This window comes from Vulpes lagopus, chromosome 21 (assembly GCF_018345385.1).
Source record: "Vulpes lagopus strain Blue_001 chromosome 21, ASM1834538v1, whole genome shotgun sequence".
Classification (NCBI taxonomy): Eukaryota; Metazoa; Chordata; class Mammalia; order Carnivora; family Canidae; genus Vulpes; species Vulpes lagopus.
The window spans coordinates 41142593-41163147 of record NC_054844.1 but is presented as its reverse complement, the minus strand read 5'-3'; the positions used below and the strand labels follow the sequence as shown (position 1 = coordinate 41163147).

Sequence of the window (20555 nt, the reverse complement as noted above, 5' to 3'; positions counted from 1 at the left end):
TTCTCATAAATGTCTGGTGAGAGATGGGTCAGAACAAGCCTATCACTTTGTGGCTGGTCAGAATGGAGAAAGATTCCTCATATAAAGATCCTTCTAGATTTCTAATAGCACTGGGCAGGCAGCCTGATTTTTAATGGTATAGGAAAATAGAGGCCGCGGGGGGCGTGTCTAAGATTGACCTGGGCTTTTTTAGGTGCCTTTTAAAACTTCCTGATTAAATAGGCATTTGTCACTTAATGGACTGCTTAGTATAACAGAGCTGCCCTTGGTTTTATAGCTGTTTTTAAATAAGCATCATTATCCATGTTAGAAATTGCTTAGTTTACTTTTAAAAAGTTTTCGTTTAATATATTTTTTTTAATGTTTAAAAAAGTTTTGTCTACTTTAGCTTAAGGAATAACTAGTTTGAAACTGCATTATGGTTATTGCTAACATAATTTCAGCTTTAATTAACATGGATACTGCTTTTTTTTTTTAAGATTTTATTTATTCATTCATGAGAGACAGAGAGAGAGGCAGAGACCTAGGCAGAGGAAGAAGCAGGCTCCACGCAGGGAGCCCGATGTGTGGGACTCGATCTTGGAACCCCAGGATCACGCCCTGAGCTGAAGGCAGGCGCTCAACCGCTGAGCCACCAAGGCGTCCCAACATGGATACTGCTTTAATCGGGAAGTTCTATAGCTGGATCTTTGGAAGGAAGCTCTAAGAAATATGGGAGGGACACTAGAAATCTTTTTAGGAGCAAGAGTCTACAAGAAGGAATGTATATTTCAGAGCTAACAAATGAGTACCTTAGCGAGACAAATAGAGTAGGTACAAATTGTGTGAATCTTTGGTTCCGTAATTTTAGAGAAGTGGACTGAATCTGAGCTGGGCAGGGTCTGAGAGCACATAGATAATGGAAATAAAAGGTCAAATGTCATATCCTCCTAAATCTTTTTGTCAGTTATTTACAGGAGACAAAGTTAATTGGCTTGAGCTGCCAATTCTTAGTCTCTCTTGCTCCCTTTGCCTGAGATGGTTTCTGTTCTTGTCTTCTTTCCTTCCTGGTCTCTGCCCTCCTGTTTTTTTCCTCTCTCTTTATGAAAAATCTCTTTCCATGACACCAAGAGGTGAATCCCCAAACTAGATTCTTTTTTTTTTTTTTTAATTTATTCATGAGAGACAGAGAGGCAGAGACACATACAGAGGGAGAAGCAGGCTCCATCCATGCAGGGAGCCCGACGTGGGACTCGATCCTGGGTCTCCAGGATCACACCCTGGGCTGAAGGCAGCGCTAAACCGCTGAGCCACCAGGCTGCTCCCCAAACCAGATTCTAATCCTCCATTCTTAACCCAAGCTTCAGACTCATCTTTTTGGTTGCCTGCCAGATCAGACATCACTCTTTGAAAATCTCTTAGGCACTCACATTTAAGAAAGCTAAAAAGGAATCCATTGTCTTTCCTGCTTTACCCCGGTGTACCTTAATACATCTCCATGCACCAAATCTCCTTGTCAGTACAACTTGGAATCAGTTCTTCCTTCTGCCTGCCTCCTCTCCCCAGTCACTTACTAAGCCATCTTAATAAGCCTACCCTCCACACATCTCTCAAGTATGGTCCATTCAGTCTGGTCCCATAATATTGCTATGACCTCCTCTATCAGCCTCTTTTCTTTCTTCACATCCATTCTCTACACTCTTGCAATTTATTTTTCTAAATAGAGTTGTAAATTTGTTGACTCCCTAGATCAGGAACTTTGATGCCCCAGGGTGCCTGGGTGGGACAGTCCGTTAAGCATCTAACTCTTGATTTCTGTTCAGGTTCTGATCTCAGGGTCATGAGATCGAGCCCCATTTTGTGCTCCATGCTCAGCCCAGAGTCTGCTTAAGATTCTGTGTCCCTCTGCACCTCCTGCTCATTCTCCTTCTCTCTCTCTCTAAAATAAATATATCTTTAAAAAAAGAAAAGAAAATTTGATGCCTCAAAATTAATCCATATTCAATATTTGGTTCTTCCACAGTCTGAGCTCAACTTACCTTTTAGTCTCAGAGCAAGTCTTATACTTAAACCCTGGATCACTCCCCACTCTCTAAATCATTCACGCCTATCCCCCCATCACTGACTTCTGAAATCTTACTCCTCGAGGTCTGTCAAAACTGTGAGACCTTACCTCAGTTTCTCTCAGATTAAATTAACCCTTCTCACTCTGCTACAGAATTTTCTTTTTACTTCTGTTTGGGCATTTATATTGTGCTTCCCTTAATAATCATGTATAAATCTGTATACTACTGGGGTCCTGAGTGGCTCAGTCAGTTAAGTATCTGAGTCTTGATTTTGGCTCAGGTAATGATCTTAGGGGTCATGGGTTCAAGCCCCCCATTGGGCTCTGTGCTAGGATTAAGGTGTCTGCTTGTCCCTCACACTCTGCTCCTACTCCCCTCTCCCCCGTGCTCTTTCTGTCTCTAAAAAATAAATAAACTCTTTTTTAAAAATTTGTATATTCCTAAAGTCTGTAATTTCTTTCAAAGTAATGATGTTTTTCTTCCCCAGTGGTTAGTACAATGACTTAGCTCTTAGTGCTTGTTTAATAAAAGGAAGAAACAAAGCTTAGAATTCAAATAGCTTATAAATAATAAGAATTGATTAAAGGCTTTTCCTCACTTTTTCTCTACTTTTAGTGAATAGATACATTATTCAGGTCAGATGGTTCAGTTGAACATGATAGTTCTAATTCCTAGAGTAAATGAGTGGTGGATGGACTAATATAACCTACCATCATTACTAGGAAAAAGACACACACACACACACACACACACACACACACACAGTGGCATATACTGAGGTGGTTTAGCAATCCTAACTTCATGTATATGTTGATCTGGATTTCACGTAGCTGAGGTTTAACTATTCTGGATATCCTTTTATGAAAAAGATAGCTGATTAACTAGACATAACTGATGTTCAGTTATCATCATGTTGACATTTGAATCCATAATCTTTAGAAGCCAAGATGTGGTTATTCAAAAAATTAAGTACCACTTCTTTTATGCCCTGGAATGACCAAGCAATGTAAGGAGCATGTGACAGGCTCATTAAGTCTCACTTCTTCCTGTTTGATTCCGTATTTGGTTCACACAAAGCCTTCGATAGGAGAATAAAGGCCAAGTATTTGGATGACATATTTCTACCTTCATAACTTACTTACTTATTTATTTATTTATTTTATTTTATTTTATTTTATTTTATTTTATTTTTTCCTTCATAACCTATTTAAAGTATTATCTTTTGCTTGGGTCAAGATTGAACTACTTAGGTGTAATGCAAGAAAATAAGACTAGACTGTGGATATCCATTGATTCTTTGATACAAATGCGGAGTACTGCTTCTTCCATGAAGTGTTTCCATTTTCTAGGAGAAGACTTAGATAAAGGAAGAAAGGAGAGAAGAAGGGCGAGAACCTCCTCACCAAAAATGATTGTTTACTAAAACACATAAACTCACTCATTTGCTCATTCTTCAGAGACTAATCAAGGATGGGAAGTTGCAAAGAGAAAATAATGAGAAAGTTTGCCCATAAGTGAAAAAAAAACTATTTAGAAATTTTTTTCTTTCTGATTTTTCCCCACTATATGGTATATTTTAATGTGTCCAGTTAGTCATATTTTAATTACGTTAACTTATATTACAAAGGCAAAACAGTACATTCAGCTAAAATAGGAGTATCTAAAATAAAAACGGAAGTTTCCTTTGTCCCAGCTCTTCTTTTTTTTTTTTTTTTTTTAAGATTTTATTTATTTATTCATGAGAAACACTGAGAGAAGAGAGAGAGGTAGAGACACAGGCCGAGGGAGAAGCAGGCTCTGTGCAGGGAGCCTGACGTGGAACTCGATTCTGGGTCTCCAGGATCACACCCCAGGCTGAAGGTGGTGCTAAACTGCTGAGCCACCTGGGCTGCCCCCAGCTCCCTTTTCACTTGTTTACTACTTTTCTCCCTTTAGACTCCTAAGCCCTTAAACTTCCCTTAGAATTTGTTTGTCTTATCACCAGGATCATTATATGAATGGCTAGCACCAAAATACCAACAAAAGCTGCACTTGTTAATAGAATAAAACCATCCTTCTTCAGACCAAAATTTTTGTGGTTTTTCTTCTTGTAATTTCCTGGAAGTGACATTTGGCATTTTGTTTAGCTTTCTGTAACTTGTACATAACAGTGTATACATGTTGGTGTACTGGAGCAAGCCCTTGAGGAAATAAGGCAACCAAGCTAAAGTCTGATCTGTGTTCACTAGATATTCTATCTATAGCCAACCAATCTATAATCTATATCATAGAAATAATTTGTATTTGCCTTCTTGAAGAATGAGTAGGTGTCCATAGGAAATCTCTACATTGTTACAAAATTATCCATAGCATTTTATTTTCTCCTTTCTTGGTTAACAAATATATGTGTTCTCTTATCCACTTAACTGTTATTTTTTTTTTTAATCTAAGTTCAGTTTGCCAACATATAGTGTAACACTCAGTGCTCATCACATCATGTGCCCTCCTTAGTGCCCATCACCCAGTTACCCCATCTCTCCACCTACCTCCCCTTCAGCAACCCTCAGTTTGTTTTCCCAGAGATAAAAAGTCTCTCATAGTTTGTCTTCCTCTCTAATTTTTTTCCGCATTTAGTTTCCCCTCCTTCCGTAATTGCCCCTTACACTATTTCTTATATTCCACGTATGAGTGAAACTATATGATAATTGTCTTTCTCTGATTGATTGACTTATTTCACTTAGCATAATACCCTCTAGTTCCATTCACGTCAGTGTAAATGGTAGGTATTATTCCTTTCTGATGGCTGAATAATATTCCATTGTGTATATATATACCACATCTTCTTTATCCATTCATCTGTCAAAGGACATCTTGGCTCCTTCTACAGTTTGGCTATTGTGGACATTGCTGCTGTGAACATTGTGGTGCAAGTGTGCCGTTGTTTCACTACATCTGTATCTCTGGGGTAAATACCCAGTAGTGCAATTGCTGGGTCATAGGTATCTATTTTTAGCTTCTTGAGGAACCTCCATACTTTTTTCCAGAGTGGCTGCACCAGCTTGCATTCCCACCAACAGTGTGAGAGAGTTCCCCTTTCTCCACATCCCCACCAACATTTGTTGTTTCCTGTCTTGTTAATTTTAGCCATTCTCACCGGTGTAAAGTGGTATCTCATTGTGGTTTTGATTTGTATTTCCCTGATGGCCAGTGATGTGGAGCATTTTTTCATGTACCTATTGGCTATGTGTAGGTCTTTGGACAGATATCTGTTCATGTCTTCTGCCCTTAATGTTATCTTAATAACATTTTTCTTCTGCTTTCTTAATGTCTTAAGTAAGTCATTTGAAATTATATTTCAAGAAGAATAAAATTCTGAGGATGTGCACAATTGGTATAAATTGCTATTTTAAAGTAATAATTTTAAGATAGACTTAGGAAAGGGACTTGAATAACTGTCAACATCACTGTATGATCTAATATAGTCATCCTAATGTAGGGGAGTATATCTTTAATTTGCTAATCACCAAATCATAAATCTTAAATTTGACCCAACATTAAACCTCCAAATAGATACCTTGCTAGAGCTTTAAATGTCGATACAGTAACTGGTTTTGTTAAATAAACACAAACATTATCTTTGTTTTCTATCAGTGCCATCTTTCTCAAATATATTCTACTAAAAGTAACTTTGTACTGATTTATTATATTCATCTATGATTTGTATCTTCTATAATTTCAAAATGTAAGTACAATGCTCTCAGTGTTATTTTGACTGGTCTCTAGCAGATCATTTCTGATAAAGATGTCACACCAGTACAAATTTAATTTTATTTACCTTTAATTAGTAACAGTAATTCTTTCAGCTTTCGTGGTAAGGTAATAATGGATCCAAGTGTAGAAATACTGGTCAAGGAATTCTGATATTTCTCACTGTTTGTTGTCCTAAATGACTGATCTTGATGTGCTAACTGGAGACCAGTCACCTCTTTTCTGTTTACTTTCAGGCCATCTAACTACTGGTTTCAGGCCATCTGCTTACTGGTTTCTAGCCAGTTTCATTACAATAAAATGTGTTGAAAAGTTAAAAACAAAACAAAAACATGTTGAAAAGGAATGTCAGAGGACTGGAACATTCCATAAGCAAGATTGGCTCCATTAGAGTAGCCAAAAAGACTTCACTTACCCCCTCAAATATGAATGACCACCTTTATCTTTCTGGAATCAGACTCAGTCCTAGATTAGACAACATAGGTGTGTATATCCAGATGAACATATTAGTCATTTCCTCTAGTCTTCTAACTCATCAGTGAGTTACAGTGAGTGAAAAATCCCTATCAAAATCTTTGACATAAATCCTAGAACTGTACAGGACCGTAAACTTATTTTATCCAGCTCACTGCTCTCAGTTAGGATATTAAAATCCTTAATGCGTAGATGGAAACAGCTGAGGTCAGAGAAGTTAACTGACACGCCCAATGGGATTGGCTAATTAATATCCGAACAAGGACTGAAATTGTTTAGTACCCTATCTCTACCACGTAACAGTATCTTCATTAATATCATAACTGGGAGTGTGTGGGTGGCTCAGTTGCTTGAGCATCTATCTTCAGCTCAAGTCATGATCTCAAGGTCCTGGGATTGAGCCCCACATCAGGCTCCCTGCTTAGTGGAGAGCCTGCTCCTCTCTCTCCCTCTATTGCTCCCCCTGCTTATGCACGTTGTCTCTGTCAAATAAATAAAATCTTTTTAAAAATATTGTAACAACTATTTTTTAGGTAAAAACAACTGGCCATGGCCTTACTTATCTGAAATCTAAGGAAACCAGGAAAAAATTTTATATATATGTAAATATATATATATTTTTTGGAGTTCGATTTGCCAACATATAACACCCAGTGCTCATCCCATCAAGTGCCCCCCTCAGTGCCCATCCCCCCATCCCCCCACCCACCTCCCTTTCTACTACCCCTTGTTCATTTCCCAAAGTTAGGAGTCTCTCATGTTTTGTTACCCTCTCTAATTTTTCCCAGTCATTTTCCCTCCTGTCCCCTATAATCCCTTTCACTTTTTTATATTCCCCGTATGAGTGAAACCGTATAATGATTGTCCTTCTCCAACTGACTTACTTCACTCAGCATTCATTACCCTCCAGTTCCATCCATATTGAAGCAAATGGTGGATATTCGTCCTTTCTGAATGAAAGTATGAGTAATATTCCATTGCATATATAGACCATATCTTCTGTATCCATTCATCTTTTGATGGACACTGAGGCTCCTTCCACAGTTTGGCTATTGTGGACTTGCTGCTGTAAACACTGAGGTGCAGGTGTCTCGGTTTTTCACTGCATCTGTACCTTTGGGGTAAATCACCAGCAGTGCAATTGCTGGGTCATACAGTAGCTCTATTTTTAACTCTGAGGAACCTCCACATAATTTTCCAGAGGGGAAATGTGACCACCTTTGTTACCACTGTACCAGTTCACATTCCTGCCAATAGTGCAAGAGGGTCCCCCTTTCTCCACCGGGAAAAATTTAAAGCATAGCAATTATACTCTCAAAGACTTTAGTTCTCTGTCTTCCCTCTTCCCACATTTTATAGTCTTGTAACTGAATTAAAAGCATAGGACAATGAAGAGAAGAAATACACTGGAATGCAAGAGATTTGTACTAAAACTCTTGAGTTAGAAGCTTGTCTCTACCCACCCCCCACCCCTACCTCACAGTAAACCAGAGAGGAGAAGAAAAAGCCAAGTAAACCATGAAAAAACAGTGACTTTCACCAGGAAAAAATAAAACAACTATGCACAATGATATCGTATCATTGCATAACTAGTTTTTACATGGTTTTAGTCCCTGTGTGCTCAGTTTTGTTTGGTCTTTTTTTTTTTTTTTGGTCTTTTTTATATAGACCTTTCTATGTATTTTCCTAGTTCATGTGGTTATCTTTTTTATGGCAATTTAGTATTTCATTTATAGTTTAATCATGCCCCAGTAATTAGATATTTTTCTAGTCTAATAAAGAAAATTCTAAGCATCCTGGCAGAAACATTTTGTTTTTAGTTATTTTGGTGGGAGGGCAGTATTACTGAGGTTATGTTCTCATGATCAAAAGCCATAATTCGGGGGTCCTTGGTGGCTCAGTCAGTTAAGCATCTGCCTTCGGCCAGGTTATGATCCTGGAGTCCTGGGCCCCCTGCTCAATGGGGAGTCTACTTCTCCCTCTGCCCCTACCCCCTGATCATGTTCTTTCTCTCTCTCATGCTCACTCTCTCTCAAAATCTTTTTTTTTTTAAATCCATAATTCATTAAACATTCTTAAATATTTTCAGCTGATTCTCAAAAATTACATTATTTTAGGGCACCTGGTGACTCAGTGGTTGAGCATCTGCCTTTGGCTAGGGTCATGATCCCAGGGTCCTGGGATTGAGTCCCGCATCAGGCTCCCTGCAGGGAGCCTGCCTCCCCCTCTGCCTATGTCTCTGCTTCTCTCTTTCTCTGTGTCTCTCATGAATAAATAAAATCATTTTTAAAAATTACGCTATTTTATAACACTACTAGCACAATCTCAGGGCATATTTAATTCTCCAGCACCTTGTCAGCATTTGGTTTTTATCATTTTTACCTATTCATATCAATAAATATGAAGTATTGCCTCTCCTTTCTTTACTTTTTTTTCCTAATTATATAAGTAATACATAATTTTTGTAGAATGCTTAGAAATACAGGAAACAGCGAAATCCCACAACCTGGATATAAGTGCTCCTTCAATATATATTATTTTACTTAAAAGAGCTCCATTTTTTTTTTCCTGTTTTCTTCTACCTGAAGAAAGAGAAGTTTGGGGCAGCCCGGGTGGCTCAGCGGTTTAGCTCCACCTTAAGCCCAGGGCCTGATCCAGGAGACCCAGGATCGAGTCCTACATCAGGCTCCCTGCATGGAGCCTGCTTCTACCTCTGCCTCTCTCTCTCTCTATCTATCTATCTATCTCTCTATCTCTCTGTGTCTCTCATTAATAAATAAATAAAATCTTAAAAAAAAAAAGTTTGTCTCTCAGTACTTTGAGAAATTAAGGCTAGGTTTTATTTACACCCTATGCACAGTTGAACAAAGTCCCATTTTCCCTAAAGATCATCCTTCCTGTACCCTTGACTTTGGAGGGATGAGAGTCTGAAGGAAGGTCAAAGTTGAAAGGTTAAAGGAAGTGATTGAGAGAGGTAGGAGGTAAATTAAAGTGTTGAGAATCAACTTTTAAATAGAATTTTTTCCTAAAAATTAGGGGCATAGGAAATCCTGCTTTTTACGTGGTATGTGGGACCCCACTTACTTTATTTTATTTTATTTAAGAAAATTTCCCAGACAAAAGAAATTCTACAGACTACTGGCTCAAAGCCCTCAACTCTTTTTCTCTTATTGGTATGTGTTGATGCGTTTGGTTTATGGATTCTCAGAGTGTACTTTAAGGGGCGGTCCCACTAAGGAGAGTTACTATAGTCAGCTGACAGGAAGGAGGACTTGTGGGGTGGGGTGAGGCCAAGCCTTAGGAAATTCCAGAAAGTCTTAAAGTGTCTTGTCTTTTCTCCCTGCTTTTAATAGGCTCCCTCAGGCATCTGAGTAAACAGTGCTGAAATGTGATAAAAATGTGTTACAGAAGAGTATTTCAGTATCAGAATTCCTGGTTGTTGGGTATTTTTTTTTCTCTTTGTGTTCTTCTGCTTCCTTGAGAAATATTAGAGGAAACTCCTCCTTCTTCCTGTACCTCAGACTACTACTTGTAAAATGAGGATCACAAAATTCACTGTAAATGCATTTGAGTTTTTGTTATTCCCCATATTTGAGTGATTTGGAGGTGAACTGGTATTGAAAGAAATGCTTAGTGCTTCATCTGGGATCTCATTAAAAGCTTTCTCATCTCAGAGCTGTGTTCCAGCATCCGTATAGCTTGATTTCCAGAGGCATTTCTCTCTCTTTTTCTTTAAGACCAAATGGCTTTGTACATTCACTTTTTTAGTGCTTGGAAGAAAAGAATTCAAGTACTGATAGCCTCATGTGTCAGAAGGCTTTAAAAAGGAAAAAGGCTCTTAACTTTATTTAACCTGAAGGTTTAAAGAAAGCTAGCAAAGATGGAAAATTTTATGCCTCTAAAACCAAAATAAGCCCCTGTCCTGGCAAGGCATATGTTCTGCTTCTAAATGGGTTTGCTCCCAGTAACGCCAGGGCAGGGTCTCTGCGTGAAACAGAGAGGGATTTGACTAAAGTACAGACAGAAAACTGAGCTATCTGCAGGTTGTGATACAACACATATTCTTGGAATCATACTTGAACTTTACCTTTAACAAAATATAAATATTTGAAATGATCCCTTTGTTCTTAAGGATACAGAACCCGTTCCCTTTTGCTTAAAAAAAAAAAAAAAGGTGTATTTCCAGGGTTTCTCCCCTTTTTGAGTCCAGAAAATTCTAATTTTTATAATAACCTTCTTACAGTGATGCAGCATTTGGAATATGTCTTTGGACTTTCCTTTAATTATCTACAAATGAAAAATGCTTTGAAAATTTAAAAACGTGGATGGGGAAGGTGTCCTGCCAAATTTATCTTTTCATTTCAGCTGGTGATCTTCATTTCTAGATGGGGGGCTGCGCCTGGAGCACGAGTGTGTTGCATCATATGAGTCATGTGGATGTGGTTGATGTTAGTACATCTGACTTGAGTATGATATGGCAAGGTTAGAGTAGCTACAGCTTATTTTATTTTATTTTATTTTATTTTATTTTATTTTATTTTATTTTTTATTTTTATTTTTTTTATTTATGATAGTCAGACACAGAGAGAGAGAGAGAGACAGAGACACAGGCAGAGGGAGAAGCAGGCTCCATGCACTGGGAGCCCGACGTGGGACTCGATCCCGGGTCTCCAGGATCGCGCCCTGGGCCAGAGGCAGGCGCCAAACCGCTGCGCCACCCAGGGATCCCCTGTTTTTTTAATTTTTTTTTTTATTATTTATTTATGATAGTCACAGAGAGAGAGAGAGAGGCAGAGGGAGAAGCAGGCCCCATGCAGGAAGCCCGATGTGGGATTCGATCCTGGGTCTCCAGGATCGCGCCCTGGGCCAAAGGCAGGCGCCGAACCGCTGCACCACCCAGGGATCCCCAACTTAAAGGTTTAATAACAATGTTGAATACAGAATGATGCTAAGTGTTTTACTCTTTTGTCATACTAGATTTCAGGTATCTCTTCCCCGCTTCAAGCTATCTGGAAATAAACTGAGATTTGAATGATAGGATCTCGGTGAAGGTTCTCCTTACAAGCTGAATAAACATGACATATTCTGTGTGTACTATGTCTGGGAACATTCTGGCACGATCAATGGCCTCTTAGGTTACTTTACCAGTCTTAAAAATTATAATTTGTGACTTTAATTAGACATCTACCCTAGAGATTAGAGAGATTAATGTAGTGATTTACAGGAATCACAAAATAATTTATTCAAAAAATCTGTGCCATCCACATTTCTATTCAAAAAACAAAAATGTGGTCCCTGCCCTCAGTCGGCTTCCAGTCCGGTAGAGGGACACACAATAAGCATTGGAGTGGAAGTGTGACCAGGTACCTTGGAAAGAGAGGAAGGACTACTTAGATTTATGTAGGAGGGGTAAGGTAGACTTCACTGAGAATATGTTGCTCAGCCTCCACTGAGTCTTAAACAACAAACAGAAGGATAAAAGGGCAATAAGGGGAAGGGAACTCATTTACAATCCCATAGACCTCCCAGCTTTTCCTGGAGGGTAAAGGGTGAGGAAGGGAATACTCCGGGGCAGTAGGGACTAGATGTGGAACTGGTGATCTTCTGTGACATATGAAGCACTTTAGATTTAGTTCAAGGAATGATTAAGAATTTTTAAAGCATTATGAACAAGAGAGTAATATAGCTTTACATTGGGAGATAATTGCAGCTATCACAGAGACTTGATTGGAAGGTGTAGAGGAACCAATTAGAAATGTGATACAGTAGTCCGGGGAGAAGATGAAGATGTGAACCAAAGCAGCAACCTCAGAAGGGAAACAAACAGCAGATCCTGCCATCAGGACTTGATGATTTGGGAGACATGTCAGTGTCATCTGGGACATGAGAGTTCCCCTCCCTGGCTGGTTAAAGTATTTCGTTTCCTGGTGAAGCTGGTTAGACAGCGATGATTACCAAAGAGAATTACCTATATAGAGTTACTTATTTCTCCCTGGGCACCTGTGAATATGTAGTACTTCATATTTATAATGCTAAAAACACATTCTGTGGAATGTAAGAACTAATATACAATCTCATCTCTTGTGGATTTTATTAATAAAGGGGATTTGCAGACCTCTTCTTTGAACATTCATCAAGATTTCCCATCTTCTGTGTAAAGCTTATGGCTGGGTTTTGTTTTCTCAGCAGATTCTTCGGACCCAGAGCCGTAGTGCAGGTGGGAGGAGGATCTCAGAAAACAGCTATTCTCTGGATGATTTGGAAATAGGCGCAGGTAAGCAATGTTCCGTGTGTGTGTGTGTGTGTGTGTGTGTGTGTGTGTGTGTGTGGTTCCCTACGAAGTACTCCTCAGTAGCAATACCTTTTAGCCTCAAAGCCAATGTTTTTAGGGGAAGAGTGGCACAAATTAAAAGGAAATCTGTTTGTGACAGCCAACGGGTATCCTTGCAGGGTTGGGAGGGGAGCACTGCTGACAGTTTTGGCTCTAGGGTCATCTGGGGCTTGAGGGCTTCCACGGATGGGCGGCAGTGTCCTCTGTCAAGATTTGTTATCCTGTATTACCAGTGGTAACATAACACCTTGAGAGCATAATTAATATGTTTTGAAGAGGGCATTTACAGGCATTTCACAAAAGAAAAAATTAACAGGAAAATCATCAGCCTCCTGGCAAAGAAATGCAAATTAAAATGGTGTTGAGATCTAGTTTTTAAACCGTATTAAATAAGCTGAGGCGTTTATGTAATACTCAGTTATGGTAAGAGTTCTCCTTTTAGTGGTGGGAAAGTGAGTAAATATTACCTAGTAAATGAGTTACATTCCTGATTTCCTTCTGTGTACCTTTAATAGAAGAAAATGATCACACCAGAATACAATAGCCTAAAATTTAGAATCTTGAAACCATTCACATCACATTCTGTCTTCTGATAGAGCATTTTATTTGTACGTTTCCAGGTCAGGTGTCATCCTCTACATCCAACGCAGAGAAAAGCGAGAATAGGCGAACTCTGGACTTACCACGCCTGTCAGAAACCTCCATAAAGGATCGAATGGCCAAGTACCAGGCAGCTGTGTCCAAACAGAGCAGTTCCACCAACGCTATAGTATGTGTTCCGTATCATCCATTCCCTCATCCAGCAAATGGTCACTGAGCACAGAAACTAGAGATGTCCCCCAGACTCCGACCTGAGAGCCCTGCTCTCTCCCTGGTCCCTAGGCATTCTCCTTCCATGGAAATCCATCCTACCCTAGCCTAATCCATAATCCTTATCATGTTCTAATCCTGACTTTGCTTTCCTAGGCCTCATTCCCACCCTACTCATTTGTTTGTGACATTATCATCCAGTAATATCATTGAGAGTTTTCCTGTCTCTTCTACTTAATTTTTTTGTTGTTGTGTAAAAAGTAGTAGTAGTAGTTTTAACAGAAACACTTCTTTTTGAGGAAAAAAGGAGAGAATACTGGCGGGAAATATAGAATGGATTTGACATTAACATGGGATGGGGAGGTTTTTTGCAGGTTTTTTTGTTGATAGAGAATTCATAAGATGTAAAATGACATACAATTCAGTGATTTTTAGTACAGTCACAAGGTCATGCAGCCATCATCACTGTCTAATTCCAGAACATTTCCATCACCCCAAAAAGAACCCCATACCTGTGTAATCACTCCCAATTCCCCCTCCCTTCATCCCTTGGCAACCACTAATCTGCTTCTTGTCTTTATTGATTTACCTATTCTGGACATTTTATTTTTTTTATTTGTTTATTAATTCATGAGAGACACAGAGAGGCAGAGACACAGGCAGAGGGAGAGATTTTATTCATTTACTCATGAGAGACAGAGAGAGAGGCAGAGACACAGGCAAAGGGAGAAGCAGGCTCCCTGCAGAGACCTTGATGTGGGACTAGATCCCAGGACCCCGGGATCATCACCACCTGAGCTGAAGGCAGTCAACCACTGAGCCACCCAGGTACCCCGAAGATACCTTTTTTTTTTTTCCCAAAGATACCTTTTAAATGCCATTTACTCATACATACACATGCATATAAACACTCTACATATATATAGATATGTATCTCTCAAACATTTGTTCCTTCTGAGATTTCAAAACACAAGCCATGAATCTCTTGGTGTCCTATGTTGTTGTTGTTGTTTTTTTTAAACAAATTTGGAAGAATAGTATTGAATTTTATGTGTTCCCAGGCAGTCTAAAACCAGTACCTCTTAGAAATCATAGCTTGTATTCCAGAAGTTGAGCCTTCTTTTCATCACATTATGAAGTATGCATTCTCCAACAGTATTTATCAATGAATAATTGATCTGGGCCATGAATAATTTCATCCTGAGTGTTCACTGTGGTTTTAAGAAGAGATGATGCGTCGAACTCGGTTGTAAAGTGGAACACCATAGGCTCATTATTCACTGACCGCGTGAAAATGAGCAAGGTTAGACTTCTCTTAGAAAGCAGGTCAGGAGATACAGCAAGCAGGTGATTTTTGGAGCTTATTTCCCTTGTTTCAAGATTTTGCTGCTTCTCTGTGCCCTCCTGCTATAAACATTCCAACCAGGTGACTCCCTAAGTGGAAAAACCTGTTTAGTAACCTTTAAAAAAAAAAAAAAAAAAAAACCCTCCCGACAGAGTTTCTGCATTACGGTTCTCCTGCTCTGTAAATTTTACGAGTTGAAAAGTCTTTAGGAATTCTTGTAAAAAGTACATCTTATCTCATCCCAGAAAAATTTCTCAGGCCCCTTACAGAGGATGGCTGTAACAAGGCACACTACTCTGGCAGTGATTCTGGAGACAGGGCTTCAAGACGGGGTCAGGAATGAGGCTGTCCTGATGTGTTCTGCAGCACTGGCTGCCAACTCCTCCTCAAGGATGCTCCTCCAGAGCCTTGTCCCTTAGCCTGGGATCCCACACCCCCATCAGCACACTCACCCCTTTTCACTGGCCCTGGGGCCATAAATTGCCTGTTTTCTCACCCTGGCTAAAGAATCACAGGGAACAGAAAGGTACAAGACTTTCAGAAAGGTAGCAAACTAAAGGTAGGAATTGTCCATATTCATCTACCACTATAGTAATTTTGGATCTCGTAGATAAAGTTAAATATTTTGCTCCAAGTGTTCTTTGCAAGGAAGAAAAAAGGTAATTAGGCTTACTCCTTATGACCATATTAATACCTGCTTTTTTATGTTGAGGTTCTGTTCTGAGAAGTAGAATAAGATACGTCTTTAGTACAATGTATGAATTTTATGCAAAAAGAAGCATGCTTTTGAAAGTCTCACAAAAAAGGGTTGTTTTATGGTATCATTAAATACAATTTCAGTTTTTATATGTATGCATCATCCCTGTCTCTCTTTCCAGGCCGAGCATTTATATATATGGTCAGTATATTTTCTTGATTATTGGCACTTGGCATCTCCTTTCCCCTGCTCCAGAATGGTCTTTTCTGATAAAACTCACAAGCTTTGCATTCCCACAAGCTCTGCTGCTAGAGGAGTGAATCACAAGAACGTTGTATGCTGGGGGTGGTTTCTGTGTGTGTCTGTGTTGATATGTCTGTATTCTAATGAGCATCCAGTTTTAGACTAGTGTACAAATATTTAACTCTGAGGTGGGTGTCCACAAAGCCGCTTTTGTCATTTCACTAGTCAGTGGGTCTTGCTTGTGAGAATTAGGGGGATGTTTTGACCCAAAGCTTCTTAAAAGAACTTTTATTTTACATTCCAAATTTATTTAATAGATGTGCTATGAAGAGTGTAGAATAGTGAGATTTTTAAATTTTAGTTCACAGATTACTTTTATTTTGTAGAATGACTTGAGAGCCAATTGTGGTGAAATCAAAACTCATAAATTGGAGCAAAAGGAGAATGTGCCCCCAGATCCTGAGGTCTGCGTCTCCCATCAGGCTGGAGAAAAGGTGGGTTGAAAAGTCTGATGTCCAGTTGCCAAAGGAGCATGTGTTCTAAATTAGATGCTTAAAATTAGAAACAACTCTAACTCTAGGCTGCAGAGTGTCTGGGAATTTGGTAACAGCTGCCAGGACAGATTGTCATTTTTGCAGGTCACATAATTTCAGTTGGGGAACTCTGCAACTTATAGCTGACCAAATAATGAACCTTCACTGGAAAATTCTTTTGCTCAGCAAATGATCAGATGGTGTGGAGCTAAAATCTGTTTTGATTAGAGATGATATCTTCAAGGAATTTATATATTCTTAATTTAACACATTTTATGCAAGACAATTTCATTTTTTCATTCAAACTATTTTGAAAGCTCGGCACCATGCTAAGTACAGACAATGCTAAGCTCAAAAGCTAAATATGAACAAACTATTCCATGTGGTCTTTATCTGCAAGGAAGCTAACAGGTAACAGGGTGGCTGTCATAAAGCAGTGTGGTAAGTGCTGTGAGAGGGCTCTGTGGGGCCATGGAAGCTCTGACTAATGACATTTTGCCTGACTTCTTCAAGAAGGTGATGTCTGAGCCAAGTCCTGAAGAATGTGTGGAAAGAGACCAAGTGAATAAGGGAAAGGTTGAGGAAAGAGAAAGAAGAGCATTCCAGGCAGACACAAACAGTTTTGGAAACCAGAGATCCAAACCAAGATAGCTTGGCTGGAACACAAGGCACATATAGGTAATGGAGAGAGACAATGGAGGGAGGGCCACAAGGCAGGTCTTGAAAAACTTTATATGCCATGCTTAAGATTTTGGATAGAATCCTGCCAAGGTGGAAAACAACAGGAAGGTTTTAAGCAAGTCATATTCGTGTTTTATGTACCTACCATTAGGTGAATGGCTTGGTTGGAATACATAACATTTATGTCAGGTGAATTTATCATTTTCTTTGCCAATCTGTTACCCAGGGGGTTTTTTTGTCCTCTGGTCAAGATGATAACCAAATGTTAAGTTAGATGAGGAGAAAGAACTTTGACAGTGATTAATCACAGTGATTAATCTTAGGAGAAAACCCATTGCTTCTGTTCCACATATTGATTGATATCCTTAAGGCCATTCTTCCAAAAGGTGAGGAGATAATTAAAATGGATTAAGAGCAATAGTTCTCAAATTTGACTATATGAGACTTTAAAAAGTATGATGTATTGACAGAACACCAATAGAAACTTAGGAAATGCACTACCTACTTGGACCAAGGTAGGCACACAGGAAAATGGTCTCAGATCAATGGCTACAAAATTTGAATTATATGATAGAACAGGGGGAAAAAATTAGAAAAATTAAATCTCTTTATTTTACAAAGATATATTGCCAAGTGTATGTTGAAATAAGGCAAAATATTTGGCAGCAGTGTGTTTCATAGTCATAAAATCAATAAATTACATATGTCCTTGCAACAGGGGGCTCATTCATGAGTCACATGCCATGTATAAAATGAGTTCTCTTACTAGACTACCTGGTTTTCCTATTTTTAAATGGGAGATTGTGTTTTAAGAGTAAAAGGAGTTGGGATGCCTTGCTGGCTCAGTCAGTGGAGCATGCAACTCTTGATCTCGGGGACATGAGTTCAAGCCCCACATTGGGTTTACAGAGTACTTAAATATAAAATCTTAAAAAAAAAAAAAAGAATAGCTGAGTTAAAATGTTACACACCATAAAAAAGAAATTTAAGAGAAAAATATTCCCAGCATTGAAATCTCCCCATTTTTCCTAGGAGCATAATTTGAGAAATGATCATCTAGGAAATAATATTTGGATTGTCCCTAATCTGATTTTGTGTTTGTTTCTTGATTGTCTTCACGCTGATTTGAAACTGGAACTCTGAGGTGAATTAGAAGATCAAAACACTTTAATTATAGCCTAAAAGGGCATCAGTGTAACTAAACCATGAATTGAGGAATGGGTGGGGAAGAATGGAGATAAAGACAGTACATAGTCTTCAAGTACATACTGCAGGTTTATAAATCCGTGGCTACCTTCACATTCATAAAATTTTTCAGAGCCTCAGTTATCCTTTCAGCTGTTTGCCTAGCTTTTGTTAACCGATACCTAAGAACTATTTGAACTTCAGCTTGCTACAAAGGGACATTAATGCTATGGTAAACTTGCCTGAAATAGAATATTTTGTCAAGATATTGTTCTTCCCTTTCTCCCTCTTGTAAGTGAATTTGTGCTTTCCCTTAATAAAATGTTTGAGCAAAATCTCATTGCTCTCTCCTGGCTATTCCTGCAGTGAAGTCAGCTGGTTGGGCATGTGCGATGATGTCATGATTGGCATTAAATTTACCCTGCAGGTTCAAGGTGACCAAAATTAGAGGTGAGAGAACATCCTGGGATGGATGCACCTACTAATTAACAAGAATTGGAGAGCTTTTAATTTCTTTCATATCATTAAATGAAATAACACACAGAAAGTGATCATTCCAATATCTGGCACATACTAAACGCTTTAGTAAATGTTGGCTGTTATTATAGTGGTTTGTTCTATGCCATGTCGGAATTCCTGTAATGAAAAGAGAGTAGGGATGCCTGGGTGGCTCAGTTGGTTAAGTGTCTGACTCTTGATCTCAGTTCAGGTCTTGATCTCTGGGGTCTTGATCTCAGGGTCAAGAGTTCAAGCCCCCACATTGGACTCTATGGTGAGTGTGGAGCCTACTTAAAAAGAAAAAAAGAGAGGGATCCCTGGGTGGCGCAGCGGTTTGGCGCCTGCCTTTGGCCCAGGGCGCGATCCTGGAGACCCGGGATCGAATCCCACATCAGGCTCCCGGTGCATGGAGCCTGCTTCTCCCTCCGCCTGTGTCTCTGCCTCTCTCTCTCTCTCTCTGTGACTATCATAAATAAATAAAAATTAAAAAAAAAAAAGAGAGAGAGACTGAGAAAACAGCCATGCTAAAATTCAGGTGCAGTTAGCCATTGTAAATTTACTCAGTACGTTAGACATCCTGATATAAACACTCAGCATTGCCCATAAAATCCCTGACATCTGAATGAAAGACTTTTACATAAAGACTACACATTAGGTCACCTATTGACCCTTCATTATTTTGAGTGTGTTGGGGGATACCTGGAAGGCCACTGGGGCCACTAAAAAGGAGAGAGATAGTAGAAAGTTTGTATTTAAACTTGATGGCTTCTGGGGAAGAGATTTGCAAGTATACCTGAGATCTGCTGTTTTGTTAAACACTGCCATTTTGAGACTTGGGATTGAAAAGGAAAACTTAGAGATTAATACCGGAAGTTGGTTTTTTGGTAAATTTGTTTTTTAGCTATCAAAAGGTCTTCTGTACTGGCAGACTTGTTTCAGCAGAATATATCTGGTTGGGAAATAAGGAATTAGGAAATAAAGGAATAAAAATAGTTCCTAATGTGAAAATTTCATCTTGTCTTGGAGTGAGCTATATTATATGGTGAGGAGCTTTGTTCTCTCTGATAGAGGGTGTTGTTTTGTCTTTTTTTTTTTTTTTTTTTTGACAGTAGAAAGATACGGTTTAGAAGTTCTTTTATAAAGGGAGATGATGCACACTTTTGGCAGTTGAGAGCAGTCTGTTTCTCCCGTTACTCTGTAATTGAGAGGCATGTTAATATCCTCATAAAAGACATTTTGCTGCCTCTTGTTTAAATGCTCAGCTGTTCTGGGGCCCGTTATTTCCCCCAGGCAGCCAGGGACTGACTAGCGTCAGCAGGTTTTTATGGCATTAACAGCAGTTTGCTCTTTTATTTTTAATGTGATTCTTAATTCCTCCCTTTTGTAGGTCTCTGCAGCTGAGAATAGCCTGGCAGTCCATTCCACTCCTGCTGAAGATGACTCCCGTAAGCATTTGTTCTTAGATCTGGAGGGTGAGGTTCTTGCTCTGTATCCTGTATTTGGTCTGGGAATGTCTCCCTTGCTGTCAGTGCTGAGAATGTAGCAGACTAAATCCAGCAATTTAGCTGATCAGATCTTTCACTGGATTTCAAGGACTGGTGCTTGCATACCCTTCACACATTCCATGGCTTAGGGAGAAGTTAAATTCAATATGACTACTTGGGGGCAAACTGAATACCTTTGGTGCCTCTCTCAGTGAACTTACCCTGCCTTTTGTCAGAGTTCAGGCTATAAAAACTAATTTTGAAGTTTCATTTTAATAGGAGTTTGGCCAAGAAAGATTTTATTAATTTACAGGGATAAAGAATTGGCATTTGAGTAACCTTTTGAAAATATATCTTTCTCTGCTTATCTACATGTGTACCATTGTCTGCCTTCTAGCCACGTTCTAGAGATTTTCCTTCTGGTGCTGAATTTTATCACCTTTCATCCATTCCGAGCCTCACTTTTCTCAAAAACAAAAATT

General features: G+C 39.1%; 1 protein-coding gene across 4 annotated transcripts in view; it reads left to right on the top strand.

Moving 5' to 3' along the window:
* LIMA1 (LIM domain and actin binding 1) overlaps window positions 1–20555 on the top strand; it is an 89389-nt gene that overhangs the window by 56447 nt on the left and 12387 nt on the right. For 2 of the 4 annotated variants that reach the window (XM_041735915.1, XM_041735912.1), the window contains exons 5-8: window positions 12456–12540; window positions 13218–13366; window positions 16079–16186; window positions 19977–20034. In XM_041735915.1, the coding sequence (XP_041591849.1) occupies window positions 12456–12540; window positions 13218–13366; window positions 16079–16186; window positions 19977–20034 (400 nt within the window). Of the gene's footprint in view, window positions 1–12452; window positions 12541–13217; window positions 13367–16078; window positions 16187–19976; window positions 20035–20555 lie in introns of all 4 variants that reach the window. The other 2 variants (XM_041735914.1, XM_041735911.1) reach the window with 1 other exon arrangement.